At 42.8% G+C, this 16,122-nt stretch overlaps 1 protein-coding gene across 3 annotated transcripts in view; it reads right to left on the bottom strand.

Moving 5' to 3' along the window:
* TRDMT1 (tRNA aspartic acid methyltransferase 1) overlaps positions 1 to 16,122 on the bottom strand; it is a 59,150-nt gene that overhangs the window by 18,104 nt on the left and 24,924 nt on the right. For all 3 annotated transcript variants that reach the window (XR_012847772.1, XM_075827599.1, XM_075827600.1), the window contains 3 exons: positions 5,235 to 5,311; positions 2,706 to 2,777; positions 1,711 to 1,776 (listed from right to left, as the gene is read on the bottom strand). Coding sequence is in view for 2 of the 3 variants with exons in the window: in XM_075827599.1 (XP_075683714.1) it covers positions 1,711 to 1,776; positions 2,706 to 2,777; positions 5,235 to 5,311 (215 nt within the window). In the remaining variant the exon portion in view is untranslated. The remainder of the gene's footprint in view (positions 1 to 1,710; positions 1,777 to 2,705; positions 2,778 to 5,234; positions 5,312 to 16,122) is intronic.

The raw sequence follows: 16,122 nt of genomic DNA, 5'->3' as shown, positions 1-16,122 counted from the left end.
GCTTCGTTTCAGCTTTCCTCGGAGCGGCGTACGGGCTCAATAGTAAGTCTATGAGTCCGTACACTGCCTGCTCGGCTTTCCAAGGAAAACTGATCAGAAATTAAGTGGAACCGCGCACACCCTGGCGCTTCTGCAGCTTTGTTTTAGCGATCGGAGGGGGTCTCAGTGCTTGGACTCCAACGATCAAAACTTCTGACATGTCAAAAGTTTTTGGAAGTTTAGTTACACGTTAAAGGCGTTGGTCATTTTATCTTTGTTTTTCCAAATGTGTTATAAACAGCACATAAAGTCACTTAAGTGACATGAATCCGCGCGCAGTGCTATTCAATGGAGGTCACATGCCCCTCCATCAGCGGCCATGTTGGGACCAGAGCGCCGTACTGTCTGTGGAGACAAGGTGGCGGCACTTTACAAATGAAGACAACATTAGATTTATCTTTTATTCTGCGGGTTGTTCGTTTACGGGAATGCTGAATATGTATTGTTTTTATGTCGGATTAGTTTAATTCAATAAATGCTATTTAGTTGTCAGTGTCAAAGTAATACTGCCATACAATGCCTAATTAAAGGGGTTGTCTGACAACAAAAAAACATGTTCAGTGGTTTAAAAATGTCAAATAAAGCAAATTTTTAATATATTGTTATATTCAAAACTGCACAGACTGGAGCCGCAGTCACGTGGTCCTGGAAGTTCGGATGCTATCAGGTAAGCTGTGCCACATTGTCACAGCCTCCGGTATCAGCGGGCTTATTACCACTCCCTTTGTTGCCATATGACCAGTGACGTGTTGAAGGGGCTAGCTGTTGGACTCAGTTCATTAGCTAAGCCAGATGGCTGGCTTAGCTAATGATCCGAGTCAGACAACCAGTCCTTTCAGCACGTCACTGGTCACGTGCCCGTCACAGAGGGAGAGGAGAAAAGCTCCATGCTATGTGAGACTGTGACGACTCATCACAGATTACCTGAAAGCCTCCGAACTTCCAGGACCACGTGACCCCAGCTGCAATCTAGCGATCCGGGCAGTTTTAAAAAGAACAGTATTTAAGTAAGTTGCTCTATTTCACATTTTGACACCACTAAACATGTTTTGTTTTTTGTCGGACCAGCCCTTTAATACTCCCCACACATTGTTCCCATACAGCCCAAATATTACCACCATGTAGTGCCCAAATAATGCTCCTTAAAGAGCCCACAAAATACTGACTTAGGGCAGATTCACACCTGCATTGGTCTTTCCATTGTTTTGCTCCTTCAGAGGAGCAGAACGAAAATACTGGAAGTGCCGGTTGTATGACAGATACCACTGGTGCCCGATGAAACCCTTGGACTTTAATGGGTTCCGTCGGGATCCTGTCTTGGGTGGCAGTAGTTTACCGGAAACAATAGCGCAGTATTTTTGGCCGGAGCTGCGATGGAGGCCCCTAACGGAGCCTCCAACACAGATATGAACAGGCCCTTACAGTTCCTACATAATACTGCAATACAGTTTAACAACAACTTAGTTCTCTCGATTGTCGTACAAATCATCAGTATAAATAAGCATTCGACCCGACCATTGTAACAATTTTTCCATCCCACTCTCAGGTTGGTCGAGGGGTCACCTCCTAAGGGGCCCCCAAGGAAAAAGGAAAGTTGCCCGATTTGCTACCCCAGAAAAACCATCCCTGAGGCCAAAAAAGCTACAAGTCATGAGTTGAGATAAATATTACCGTGCTTCTGAGGACTCAAATCCCTTCACATTCTCCAGAAGAATATAACTGGGAGCGTTCTGCAGTCTGAAAATATTATGAAACAAAATGGTGAGTGTTATAGAGATTGTTTATAGAAAGTGGCTTCCAAATGGATGTTACATTTTAAATAATAGTATTGGGAAGTGATAAGTAAAATGTTATGGCAGAACCAGAAAGGATAATGATAGACTGTAATAAAGCTTAAACAGTTTCAATTATTTTCTGAAAAAGAAAAATCTGATTAAGGCCGGATTCACACCAGCATGTTCGGTCCGTAATGGACGGAACGTATTTCGGCCGCAAGTCCCGGACCGAACAGACTGCAGGGAGCCGGGCTCATAGCATCATAGTTATGTACAACGCTAAGAGTCCCTGCCTCGCTGTGGAACTACTGTCCCGCACTGAAAAAAAGATTACAGTCCGGGACAGTTGTCCCGCAACGAGGCAGTTGTCTATTAAGAAACTAATTAGCATAAATCTAATATTGTTCATAACTTGGTCAAAAATTATTGTTTTTCAAAATAAAAACCACTTTTGCTTTCTACATTACAGCGCCGATCATATTATGTAGGAGACAGGGCACTTATAATGTGGTGACAGAGTCTCTTTAAATAAATTACGTTTTTGATATTCGAATTCATTGAGAAGGACTAGTATATTATATATATATATATATATATATATATATATATATATCTCAGTTCTTTTATACATTCCATATTACATTAGAAAACTACTTGACATTATGACTTATTTAAAAGTTCCTTAATTCATCATAATTAATTTTAATAAATAGTACTGTTTTATTCTCTTAGTTCAAGGTCTCTGGAAAATAAGTGTCCCTGCTATGTAAATCAATCATACATATTTATGATACAATTCCGCGGCACGACGCTGCTATAAAGTTAACAGACTAATGGTATTTGGTTCAAGAATAATCTAAGTTTGATCAAAATAAAGAGAAGACGCAGCACCTTGGAAGGATTTCCAAAACATACAAGAAACTCTTTGCCCTTGGGTCTGACACATCGCCTTGCAAGCCAATCCTGAAAGGAAAAAGAATACACAGTGACGGAAATAATATAACGGTCATGTGGAAACCTAGATTCCTATATACAGTGCCACATGTGAATACTGATATCTCGATTTTTCCTTAACCCCTTAGTGACCAAGCCATTTTTTACGTTTTTCCATCGTCGCATTCCAAGAGCTATAACGATTTTATTTTTGCGTCGACATAGCCGTATAAGGTCTTGTTTTTTGCTGGACAAGTTGTACTTTTTAATAGCACCATTTTGGGGGACATATTATTTATTGATTAACTTTTTTAACCTTTTTTTCGGGGGGGGGGGGGGGGAATAGAAAAAAATCTGAAATTCCACCACACTTTTTCACGTCTTAAGTCTACGCCGTTTACCGTGTGATATAAATACCACAATAACTTTATTCAGCGGGTTGTTACGATTGCAACGATACAAAATTTGTATAGTTTTTGTATGTTTTACTACTTTTACACAGTAAAAACGCTTTTTTTTCAAAATTATTTGTTTTTGTGTCTCCATATTTGAAGAGCCGTAACGTTTTTATTGTTCCGCCGATGCGGTTGTGTGAGGGCTTTTTTTTTGCGGGAAGACTTGTAGTTTTTATTGGTACCATTTTGGAGTAGATGCGACTTTTTGATCACTTTTTATCGCATTTTTTTAAAGTCAGGATTCACAGAAAACAGCAATTTTTCTATAGTTTTTTATTACATTTTTTACGGCGTTCACCGTGCGGCTTAAATAATGTAATAGATTCATAGTCGGGGTCGTTACGGACGCAGCGATACCAAATATGTGTAACTTTTTCAATTTATTTTGTTTTTTTAATAGTAAAGCATTTTGTAAGAGGAAAAAGTGGGTTTTTCATTTTTTTTCACACTTTTTTTAAAATTAACTTTATTAAACTTTTTTTTAACTTTTTTACTAGTCCCACTAGGGGACTTCACTATGCGATCCTCCGATCACTATTATAATACACTGCAATACTTCTGTATTGCAGTGTATTATGCCTGTCCGTTTAAAACAGACAGGCATCTGCTAGGTCATGCCTCCGGCATGATCTAGCAGGCATTCGCTCCAGGCAGACCTGGGGGCCTTTATTAGGCCCCCGGCTGGCATTGGAGACACAGACGCTCGGCGATCTTATCGCCGGGTGTCGGTAGGATGAGGAGGAGCTCCCTCCCTCTCTCCAAAACCACTCAGATGCGGTGCTCGCTATTGTGCACCGCATCTGAGGGGTTAAACGGGTGAGATCGATACTAATATCGATCTCACCCGGCAGAGCAGGGACGCCCCCAGCCCTCAGCTACGTCTGGCAGCTGAGAGCAGGGAGATTTGACGCTCCCTGCTCTGTTTACTTTATCCTGATGCAGCGCCGTGAAAAGGCATATTGGCGGTCACTAACGGGTTAATCTAGTTCAGGAAAGATTTTCTTTTTCTGTTGGCTCTCTTAGCCTGTGTTCACATCTCGATATATTAATATGAACGGCGTATGCGCCAGGAAAGCTACTGGTGCATATGCCAAAAGGTACCCATAGGGCCTCATGCACCCACCCAGTGGATGCCGAAATAATGTCCTTTTGACATTTGCTGGTCAGATATCGTTGTAATTTTTTATACAGTAAAAAAGAATGTAATTTACTCGGTATACGTTTTGTTACGATGGGAATCAATGGGCGACATATATGCCACTGTATGTAGAGTGGAACACGTTACAGTCTTCCGTCTGAGGTATACATCGGACGAAACTAGATGTGTGTAACAGTCTTACATATATTTCTCATGCCTTAGCATTTTGTCTTAGAAGGTTTATTGTTCCGTTCCTCTGTTATTCCTCTTTAAAATATATGAATAAATTGACAACTGGGTGTAACCATTCCCTTTGTCAATGGTGTGTGTTCCTACACATTCTGACACTGTCCAATCAGTGGTGAGAGTGTCAGGCTGTGTAGGGACACGCCCTTTTGACAAGGAGAATGGTAGTGCCCAGTTGTCAATGTATTCATACATTCCCAGGAGGAATAACTAAGGAATAGCACAATGCCGAAATCCTAAAGAAAAAATGCTCCAGTTTTGTTATTATATGTAGAAAGCAAGCATTTACTAAAACTGACTTTTCAGGAGAGCCGACAGGTCCCCTTTAAATTAAATGCTACAATTATTACAGGTATTTTCAACCACAACCAAGAAAAATCTCTGTGTGTAAACACTCATTATCTAATCGTTTATAATCAGCATATTAAAAAAGTGGCTGCTATCTTCCAAAAACAATGCCACACCTGAGCACAGGTTGTGTGTGGTAATGCAGCTCAGCCCCATTTACCTCAATAGAGCTGAGCTGCAATACCAGACACAACCCATGGAAAGGTGTGGCGCCGTTTCTGGAAGAAAGTAGCCATGTTTTTCTGAGGTGGAACAACCCCTTTAATTGTAGATCGAATCTTAGCCCAACCTTCAACTTACCTTGTAAACGGCTGGCAGGGAGGACTCATCAAGATCATATCAAATGACAAGGAGTCCAGCTCTTTTAGTGGTATTCCCTGGTACAAAAAAAGGAATAATCACAATGAGCAAATAAAGCCACCTGATTATTAAAAAAAAAAACACATTATAAATAGGTAAAAGATTGATTCCAACCATTTACCAGTGAGTACTCCAACCTAAAAGAAGTTTGGTGTGGGAGTGGACAAGGCAATGGCAATATTATGCGGGCTACATAACACTATTACAATGCATATGGAAAGTCTTCACCCTCGGTCCCTAAAGTTGAGCATGATAGTTGTTGCATGGACAATCATTTATTTTATTGTCCCCTGTTGCATTCCACCCCACCAATCTAGTGGCGGAACATTACTTTTGATTTAATCCATAAATTGTGCTTCCCCTCAATGGTGCCCTAGGCGACTGCCTACTTCACCTACCCTTCGAACCGCTACTGATGCAAGTTGCATTATCAAGGAGGCCAACAGACAGGTGGTGTAGCCACTGGGTTATTAATGGGGTTTCTGTAAGCTAAACCACGGTGCGGAGTCTTAGGATTCTCCATTCTTTCACAGAGGTATGGGTTTTCTTAGCGGGAACCCAAAGGAATAGTCTAACCGCTAACATGAAGTCAGGCTAGAGATATGTAGCTCAGAACAAAGATGAGACAGAGACGTGGTAGTGTGAAAGCCGGGGACAAGTCAGGCGGCACTCTTGCAGAAAAAGTAACCAGACACAGAGTCAAACCAAAAACAGGTAACGAAGAAACACCTGTGCAGAATTCTGGCCCCAAATGGACCTATCGCTCAGGCATAGAAGAGAGTCCTAAGCCGTGTATCTGCATACATGGGAGCCAGCTATCAATTACTGGTGAGAGGGACAAGGGGAGCGCTCCCCACATGAATACACCAGACTCATAACTATGATTTTGGAGAATTCTTTGATAGCTCCTATTAGCCGAACGAAACAAAAAAAAATTCTGCCGTTTGGGCTTATAGGGGAGCGGACCTGTCCCCACAATATACTGCTGTCCTTAAGGTTCGCTTTAAGAACAAGATATAAAAAGACTGAATTATAAAATGCTCTACTTTCCCAAATTACAATTTATTATGTCCACAGTCCAGATTATTAATGATAAGAGATATCAAGGTCAAGCGATAATCAAATCTGGATAATATAATATGATCAACAAGCAGAACGCAAAATAAGTAAACTGCTAACACCGCATATTTATATATACAGCAGGAAACAAGTTCAGACACACGAGCATTATGAGCAGGATACCTTTATTTAGAAAAAAATCTAATTATACAGTCAGAAACCTGCCTGACGAAGGATATCATGTCTCCCAGAAATGGGGCTAGTCTTTTTACTAGTTAATAAAGTTATCATTTTTATTACATTAAAAGCATTAGAGTAATGATTAGAGTTCAGAGTTCGTTACAAAATTGCAGTCATGTACAACCCCACTCCATTCTTGCTAACTTACTGTGTGGAAAATTCACGGACTAGGAGGTATGTTATATTGAATTAAGCCGCCCCTATGGCTCACCAACTTACTGTCTGGGCAGGGGGAGGATCAGACTAGACAGGAGACACATAGTTTTACATTCTCATCCAGATCTGCATTCTAAATTCTGATGCTTGCTAGCTGGATTCTGTCAACATCGTGATGACAGACAAACCCCTAACAGAATATCTAAGTTCCTACAATGAAATGTATCTCTCCGGCCCCTGGATGAACAAGCCCGTCTGTCGCCTGGGATCCTAACGCAGTTGAGTATGGCGGAGTTAGAAAGCCATTGTCTCCCTGCCCAGCAGAGGACCCAGCCGTTCACTGTGGAAATGAGGTTAGGTGAGTTTTTTTTCTTTTTTTCATTGGCACAAAGAGGATATATGGGGGCACCATTGGCACTTACTACTATATGGGGCCCAAAGGGGACCGGACAACTATATATGAGCATAAAGGAGATTTAAACTACGTATACATAGGGACCTAACTACTCCATAGAAGCATAAAGGGGATCTGCCTACTATATGGAGCACAAAGGGGGACCTAACTACCATATGGGGTACCAAGAAGTCCTAACTACTATATGGGAGCACAAAGAGGACCTAACTGCTATATAGGGAAAACAAAAGAGTATGACCTCTATATGGGGGCACAAAGGAGGACTACTATTATGTGGGGGGCACAAAGGGGGACCTTTACTGCTGCGTGGGACCACATAGGGAGGGAGTAGAAAAGAAGGGAATACAGATATTACTGTGTAAGACACTAAGAGAGGCACTAATGCTGTGTGTGGCCCAAAAGGGGGCACTATTACTGTTTGAGGGCGCCGTTATTGTGTGAGGCACTAAGAGGAGCACTATTGCTGTGCGGGGCCTAAAGGGGGCACTAATACTGTGCGGGGACACTATTACTGTGTCGAACATAAAAGGTGGGCACTTTTAACAGGTTCCCGACCGCTGGCCGTAAATATACGGCCAGCGGTCAGGGTCTCTAAAGTCCGGCGTATAGTATATATACGGCCGCACTTCAGAGACTGTGCACGCGCGATCGCGTGCACACAGCTCTATGCCCTGGCTGTTGCTAACAGCCATGGGCACTGGGCAGAATGTCAGGGGTCAATCTTTTGGCCCCTGAACATGTGATCGCTGTGACAACCAATCACAGCGATCACATGCATTTCTGCATAGAAAACAGTGTGCACGCGATCGCGTGCACACAGCCCTGTGCCCTCGCTGTTACCAACAGCTCTGGGCACTGGGCAGAGTATCAGGGACCAATCTGATGGTCCCTGAACATGTGGTCGCTGTGACAACCAATCACAGCGATCACATGCATTCCTGCTTATAAAACAGTGTGCACGCGATCGCGTGCACACAGCCCTGTGCCCACGCTGTTACCAACAGCTCTGGGCACTGGGCAGAGTATCAGGGACCAATCTGATGGTCCCTGATCATGTGGTCGCTGTGAAAACCTATCACAGCGACCAAATTTGTTTTATTTTGACTTTTCTGGCAGTAAATCTCCTGCCTCTTTTCTTCTCCTCAAACATTGTTTCAGTTTGAGGAGAAGAAGAGACTCGGGAGAATTGCTGCCAGAAGATTACAGTTACAGTTACAAAAAAATACAGTTACACTCTAAAACATTCTCTGTATAGATAGATTTCTATCTATCTATACAATCTATCTATCCATCTATCTTTTTTTCTATCTATCTACCTTTCTTTCTTTTATTCTATTAGAATAGGCAGGTAGGGAGTATATAATTATATATATATCCACATATATATAATATATATAGCAATAGCGGTTTATTTTTTTGTTAGCGGTAGTGTAGATATATATAGCAGTTAGTTTGTGTGTTTTATAAAAAAAAAAAAAAAATTTGTTTAGTTAGTGTTAGTGTTAGTTACGTTATGGCGAGGAAGTTGTTTAGCGCCGAGGAGGCATAAGCCATGCTGTGGTCTGAGTCGGAGACCGCATCAGAGATGGCGTCCGAGATGGAACCTGTTTTGGGCAGTGACGATGACAGCGTCACTTCAGGTTCATCTTCAGGGGACGTTGTCCCTGATGCAGTCGAAACCGCAGAACATGAAAGCGCAGGGCCAAGTAGCGCTGTAGCACGGGACAGCCTGGTCCCTTCAGTCCAGGCTCTTGTATGGGCACCTGCCCCATCTTTTGGGCCTAGAATCCACTGATTTACGGCCACTCCTGGCATAACCGTGGACAATACAAATTTTGTCCAAATGGATTACTTCCATTTATTTATAACGGACGACATCCTAAATCAGATTGTCCACGAAACAAATTTATATGCCACTCAATATATAAGGCAGAAACCTTCATCCACCCATGCCAGAGATTGGACGCCCACCAATTTGCAGGAATTAAAAATTTTTTTGGGGCTCACCCTAAATATGGGTATTGTCAAAAAGCCCTCCATTAGGTCTTACTGGTCAACAAGACCCGCCCAAGCCACCCCAGTATATTCTGCAGTAATGCCCAGGTCTCGTTATGAGACAATAATGAGGTTCCTCCACTTCAATGACAACGCACAGGCCCCCCCAAGTACCGATGCAAACCGGGATCGGTTGTTCAAAATAAGACCGCTAATAAATTCCCTGAATAATTTATTTCTGCAACTCTACACCCCTGAGCAGAATGTAAGTGTGGACGAATCCCTCCTCAACTTTCATGGCAGACTTAGCTTTCGCCAATATCTACCTTCCAAAAGGGCAAGATATGGCGTTAAGCTCTACAAATTGTGTGAAAGCGGGTCAGGATATACCACCGCCTACAGGATTTATGAAGGGCGGGACCGCACAATAAATGTTCCTGGATGCCCCCCTGATCTTTCCACCAGCAGTAAGATTGTGTGGGAGATAATGCAGCCTCTGCTTCACAAGGGGTACCACCTGTACTGTGATCATTTTTATTCGAGTGTGCCCCTGTTTAGGCATTTGCATGCTGCAAGGACTGGGGCATGTGGTACCATGCGCAAAAACCGAATTGGTTTTCCACAGCAATTAGTGGGGAAGCGCATGGTAAAGGGGGACTCCTGTGCTTATGCATCTGAGGAATTGCTGGCGGTCAAGTTCAGGGATCGCAAAGACGTGTATGTGCTAAGCACGATTCATACCGCAGGAACAGTGGCAGTGAGGGAAAGAGGGGCAACATCGGACAAGCACAAACCAGTGAGCGTGTCCGAATATAACAAGTACATGGGGGGGGGTGGATTTAAGCGACCAGGTTTTACAGCCCTATTTAGTAAAACGCAAAACTAAAACCTGGTACAAAAAGGTGGCCATTTATTTGTTACAGGTGGCCATCCACAACTCATTTGTGCTCTATAAAAAAAACAGAGGCAGAGACACATACCTGGATTTCCAGGCAAAAATTATTGAAGGCCTCATTTTTGATGTTCAGGACACCCGAGAATGCCCCCAGTCTGAGGATATCACGCGACTGACTGAAAGACACTTCATCAGTCGGATTCCCCCAACAGCAACCAGAAGCAACCCCCAGAAAAAGTGCCGCGTCTGCAGAAAAGACGGGCACCGCAAAGATTCCCGATATTTCTGTCCCTCATGTCCCTCGCAACCAGGCCTGTGCATTGAGCCATGTTTTAAAAAATACCACACTGTTCTGAATTATTAGATTTTAGTTAATTTGTTGAAAATATATTTGCCCTACATTACGTTTTTATTTTTCCCATGATTTTACTCCAAGGGTGAGGGAGGGAATGGGTGGGGGGTGGATGTCATGTTTGTATATTCTCTAAAGTTCATCTGCTGGAGAGTCCATTTGCATTAACCTGCAATTTCTTATTTTAGAAAACCCCAAAAAATAAATTCCCATTATACCCCTAGATGAATATTTTGGGATTTCTGCTTCAAGAGCAGATATTTTGGAAGTGTTATAGAAACTCTGCTGAGTTTTGTAAAACCAGCTTTGAAAAAAAGCGATTTGTGAAATAATCTTCTTCTATCCTCCGCCCTCCTACATCTCTATGTGATAAATAAGGCCACATATTTGGTATCCCCGTGCACGGGAGAAGTGGCAGAATGTGAACGGAGATTAATTTTGACCGTGGTCTATACCGTGTGTGAAAAATGCTGGTATAAACTGACGCATTTGCTAAAAAATTGCTAATTTTATTTTGATCCATCTTATTCAAGAAACTTTCAGAAGAAAACTGGACTGTCTAAAAATATGATAAACCCCTTGAAGGAAACCTTGTGGGGTCTACTTGTGTGAATGAAGTCATTTATGGGGTGATTCTAATGTTTCAGCAGCATTAGGCCCCCCAGAAAACAGTATGCGGCTCTAAAATCAAATGCAGAATTCCTGGACCAAAAAGACTCCTTTTATGCCAAGCCCTGGCACATGCCCGCACAGTGAATAAGGCACACATATTTGGTATCCCCATGCACGGGAGAAGTGGAAGAACGTGAAAGGAGATGAATTTTGGCCGTGGTCTATACCGTGTGTGTGAAAAATACTAGCCTAAACTGACGCATTTGCTAAAAAAGTGCTGATTTTATTTTGTTCCATCTTATTCAAGAAACTTTCAGAAGAAAACTGGACTGTCTAAAAATATGATAAACCCCTTGAAGGAAACCTTGTGGGGTCTACTTGTGTGAATGAAGTCATTTATGGGGTGATTCTAATGTTTCAGCAGCATTAGGCCCCCCAGAAAACAGTATGCGGCTCTAAAATCAAATGCAAAATTCCTGGACCGAAAAGGCCAAAAAGCCTCCTTTTATGCCAAGCCCTGGTACATGCCCGCACAGTGAATAAGGCACACATATTTGGTATCCCCATGCATGGGAGAAGTGGAAGAACGTGAAAGGAGATGAATTTTGGCCGTGGTCTATACCGTGTGTGAAAAATGCTAGCATAAACCGACGCAATTGTTAAATTCTTGCATTTTTTTCCAATTTTGCCCACTTTAGAGAAAAAAAAAAAAATTATATATACTGACAAATGCCACTAAAACAAAGCCCTATCTGTCCTTTAAAAAGAGTGTAAAATTCAAAGATGAACTTTATTCACCTGCTGAGTTATAGTCATCTAAAGAAGCGCATAGCAAAATTGTGAAATTTGCTCTTGTCATTTAGCTGTAAAACAGCCTAGTCCTTAACCGGTTAATGTAGAAAGATGGGGCATTATTACCGTCTGGTGCACTACAAATGGCAGGTTTCTGTAGAGGCTAGAGAATAGGTGGGGAATGTAAAGCCAAAGATGTTTGTGTAACAAATTCTGCAGGGGTGAGTCGTGGATAGAATTAGTCGTCATGGCATTCTGGGCCAAATGAAGAAGAAAAGGGAAAGTGAACGACTCCAAATAGAAAAGACGTCAACTGTGAATTACTGTATGTAACTGTACTGTAATCACTTACCGGTATATGGTCTGTAGAGCGCCCGTGTAGAATTGGTATCAAGGACTATATGGTGACTGTTTTGGGGTACTATTGGTCTTTGTTTTACTACACAATTAAGAGTGGTCGTGCATTATTTTTTAAAAGCTTTGTTGCCAATCACATGAATGATTTCCTCTGGTGGACTAGAGTACCTTGGACCCAATAGTGTCTGCACTACTATATTTATTTTATAATATACTATAGTACAGTATATCATAAGTCTTCATAAGGCTTGAGAAGACACTGAACCAGCAGGGTGTCACTAAAAGATGTGATATTAGAGGTGAGAATTCTGAATTTATGTCTGGAAAAGAATAGACTTTAAAGACATCCTGCAATTCAAGATCAGGGTAAGGCTACGTTCGGTGTTCTGTTTTCCGAAGTGCTAGATCCCTTGCATGACGGATACCAACGATGCCTGACGGATCTCATTAACTTTAACCCCTTAATGACAAGGCCTTTTTGCACGTTAACGTTTTTTTGTTTTTCACTGTTGAAATCCAAGAGTCGTAACTTTTTTTTTTTAATTCCGTCGACATTGCCATATAAGGGCTTGTTTTTTGTGGAACGAGTTGTATTTTTCAATTGCACCATTTTTGGATGCATATAATATATTATGTTTTTTTAACTTTAATTTAGGAGAATTGAAAATAAACAGCTATTCCAGAATAGATATTCACGTTATATATTTATGCCGTTCACTATGCGGCGTAAATAACAATGTTACATTTATTCTATGGGTCAGCCCAATTACGAGGATACCAAATATATAAAGTTTTTATATGTTTTCCTACGTCAGCAAAATAAAAACCCTTTAAAAAAAAACAAAAAACAAAATACTAGTTTTTGCATCGCCGCATTCCAAGAGCTGTAACTTTTTTATTTTTCCAACAATGTAGATGTTAAGGATCTGCCAGGCACAGCTTCTGTATCCACGCCCATAGGTAATCAGTCTGCACCTGCTTCTATGTCTGGGAGACTGACTCCATCTTCCACCACTCAGGATGGCAGGCTTAGGAGTGGGAGAGCCTATCATAGCCTGGCCAGACTCAGCTAGCTCCCGCCCTCTGTCTATTTATACCTGCCTTTCCTGTTCCTCCTTGCTTGTGATTCTTTTCATTTGGTTTCCTGGCCCAGCTGCAGCTTCTTGATCTATTTGACCCTGCTTAATATTGACCCTGGCTTACTTACTACTCTCCTGCTCTGCGTTTGGTACCTCGTACACTCCTGGTTTGACTCGGCTCGTTCACCACTCTTGTTGCTCTCGGTGTTGCCGTGGGCAACTGCCCCTTTTCCCTTGCTTCTGTGTACCCTTGTCTGTTTGTCTGTCGTGCACATATTTAGCGTAGGGACTGTCGCCCAGTTGTACCCCGTCGCCTAGGGCGGGTCGTTGCAAGTAGGCAGGGACTGAGTGGCGGGTAGATTAGGGCTCACTTGTCTGTTTCCTTACCCCCGTCATTACAGTAGGCTTGTTTTTGTGGAACATCTCTAAATTGGTGATCCAAGATCAACGCAGATTTTAGCTAAAAAAGTGACCTAACATCTACAAAATTTTCAGTGGAATATTTTTGAAAACCGAATAGTATGGATACAATAGATACAATGCTCATCTATTTTCCCAACCTTAAAAGATCATATTATCAGTTTTACTCCAGCAATGTCAGTGTGACATACAATGAAAATGATGACTGCGGTAATTTAATGATCAGCTTATCGGTTAAACTTTGCCCTGTGGTTACAATCTCTGTGCTACAGATTCTCTACTGGTCTCTTGATACAAGGGGCTTACATTGCCGTACCTAGTATTATGGAACATACCAACCGTCCTACCTGTAGTACACATTATACTGAAAATAACTGATCAGATTATTGCAAAATGCAATGTTGTGTCTCTAGGGATAATGTAATATTCCCTGGAGCTCAGTCAAATAAATAGACAAGCATGGAGTCGCTGAGTCTGCCAGAGTGGGAGCCGCTCTTCGCTGTAACTCTTGGCTATGGCTCATAAAGGGGGTGATCACGTGGAGTGAATCTGGGAATGTCTCGCTAAATTCTAGATACTTTTTTGTCATAAGATTGGGAGAGTCGGGTGACACAAAAGAGGTCACGAGTTGCACTGGGCTTCCGAGCTCCTCTATAGCTATTCTGGTACTAGAAGAACAGAACGGTTAGTCTCTCTATGGAGCACCTATCATTCCATAGGGATGTCAAGGCAGAATGGAATGAATGACATCATGACTGCAAAACATCCATAGCGCCAAGTGGGCCACAGTGTCACGTCCAGGTCAACCAGAAATCATAGGCTGCTTTTTCCGGACAATGGCACTGCCAGAGTATATCTTGGACATGATGTATGTCGTGCTTCATGTGACTTAAAGCCAGGGGCGTAACTAGGAAAGACTGGTCCCCATAGCAAACTTTTGACTGCCCCCACCACGGAGAGCCACACATAGCCCCCCTTGTGGATAGTGCTTCCCTGTAGATTGTGCCATACAGCCCCCCTTCATATTATGCCATACAGCCCCCTGAAGACTGTGCTATTCAGTCCCCCCTGTAGATTCTACCATACAGCCCCCCCTGTAGACAGTGTCACACCCCACTTGTATAGTGTCACCCTTTCACCCTGTAGATAGTGCCCCCTTTGTAGACCGTGCCATACAGCCCCCTTGTAGATAGTGCCCCCCACCTGCCTCTTGTAGATAGTGCCATACAACCCCCCCAAAGATCGTGCCATGCAGCCCCCTTGTAGATACCGCCCCCACGTCCCCCTTGTAGATAGTGCCATACAGCTCCCTTCTGTAGATTGCGCCATAAAGCCCCTCCTCTAGATAGCGCCATACAGCCCCCCCTGTGGATAACGCCATACAGCCCCCCTGTACACAGCACCATACAGCCCCTCTGTAGATAGCGCCATACAGCCCGCCCAGTAGGTAGCACCCCCACCACCCCCTTGTAGATAGTGCCATACAGCTCCCTTCTGTAGATTGCGCCATAAAGCCCCTCCTGTAGATAGCTCCATACAGCCCCCCCTGTGGATAACGCCATACAGCCCCCCTGTACACAGCACCATACAGCCCCTCTGTAGATAGCGCCATACAGCCCGCCCAGTAGGTAGCACCCCCACCACCCCCTTGTAGATAGTGCCATACAGCTCCCTTCTGTAGATCGTGTCATACAGATCCCCCTGTAGATAGCTCCATACAGCCCCCCACCTTGTAGATAGTGCCGCCCTAAACAAATACAAAAACTTTATACGCACCTCATGACAAACGGAGCTGCTCCAAAGCATCAACGCCGACGGAATCCTTGCGTAGGCCGGCGTGATCCAGTGACATTATCACGCCGGCCTGCGCAGGGATCCTGTCCCCTCGCCTGATAGGCTGCAGGCCGAACGTGGCCTGTAGCCTGGTAAATGTCATTTTTCATGTTACACCAGCCATCCTGGCTGTTTTAATTTGTTTTGTTTGTATCTTGTTTGGTTCCCTGATGAACCTGCCATTAAACAGGGGAAACGCGTCGCCACCTGGAACATTGTTTTTGCTTTTTCTTCTTGCAGCATTGGATACAATTTTTTGGACAGCATAGGTCAATATACGATCACGTACATATTTAATGTCTGTCATTTGAGTGTTGTTTTCCTGTTTTTTTGTTATTTTCTGTGCATCCTTTTTCTTGTTATACCAGATCTCCCTTATTCATTCAACCAGGCCATTAACAGAACATCTAGGGTTAGGTTGGAGGTCAGGCTAAAAGTTCAGTTTTATTTTAAACTTTTTTGGACCATTTGTTTCTTTTTGTGATTATGACATTTCACAAGGATTGAATCCAGATCTTTTCTCATTTTTGCGCTTCCCTTGCTGCATAATACAAATTTGTTCTTACGTCTGAGAGCGGCTTTGTTTAACGTTACATAAAAGTCAAGCCGTCTGCTCCATTGTA

The sequence above is a fragment of the Rhinoderma darwinii genome, chromosome 5, assembly GCF_050947455.1.
Source record: "Rhinoderma darwinii isolate aRhiDar2 chromosome 5, aRhiDar2.hap1, whole genome shotgun sequence".
NCBI lineage: Eukaryota > Metazoa > Chordata > Amphibia > Anura > Rhinodermatidae > Rhinoderma > Rhinoderma darwinii.
The sequence above is the reverse complement of the archived record's forward strand: the minus strand, read 5'-3'. Positions and strand labels throughout refer to the sequence as shown.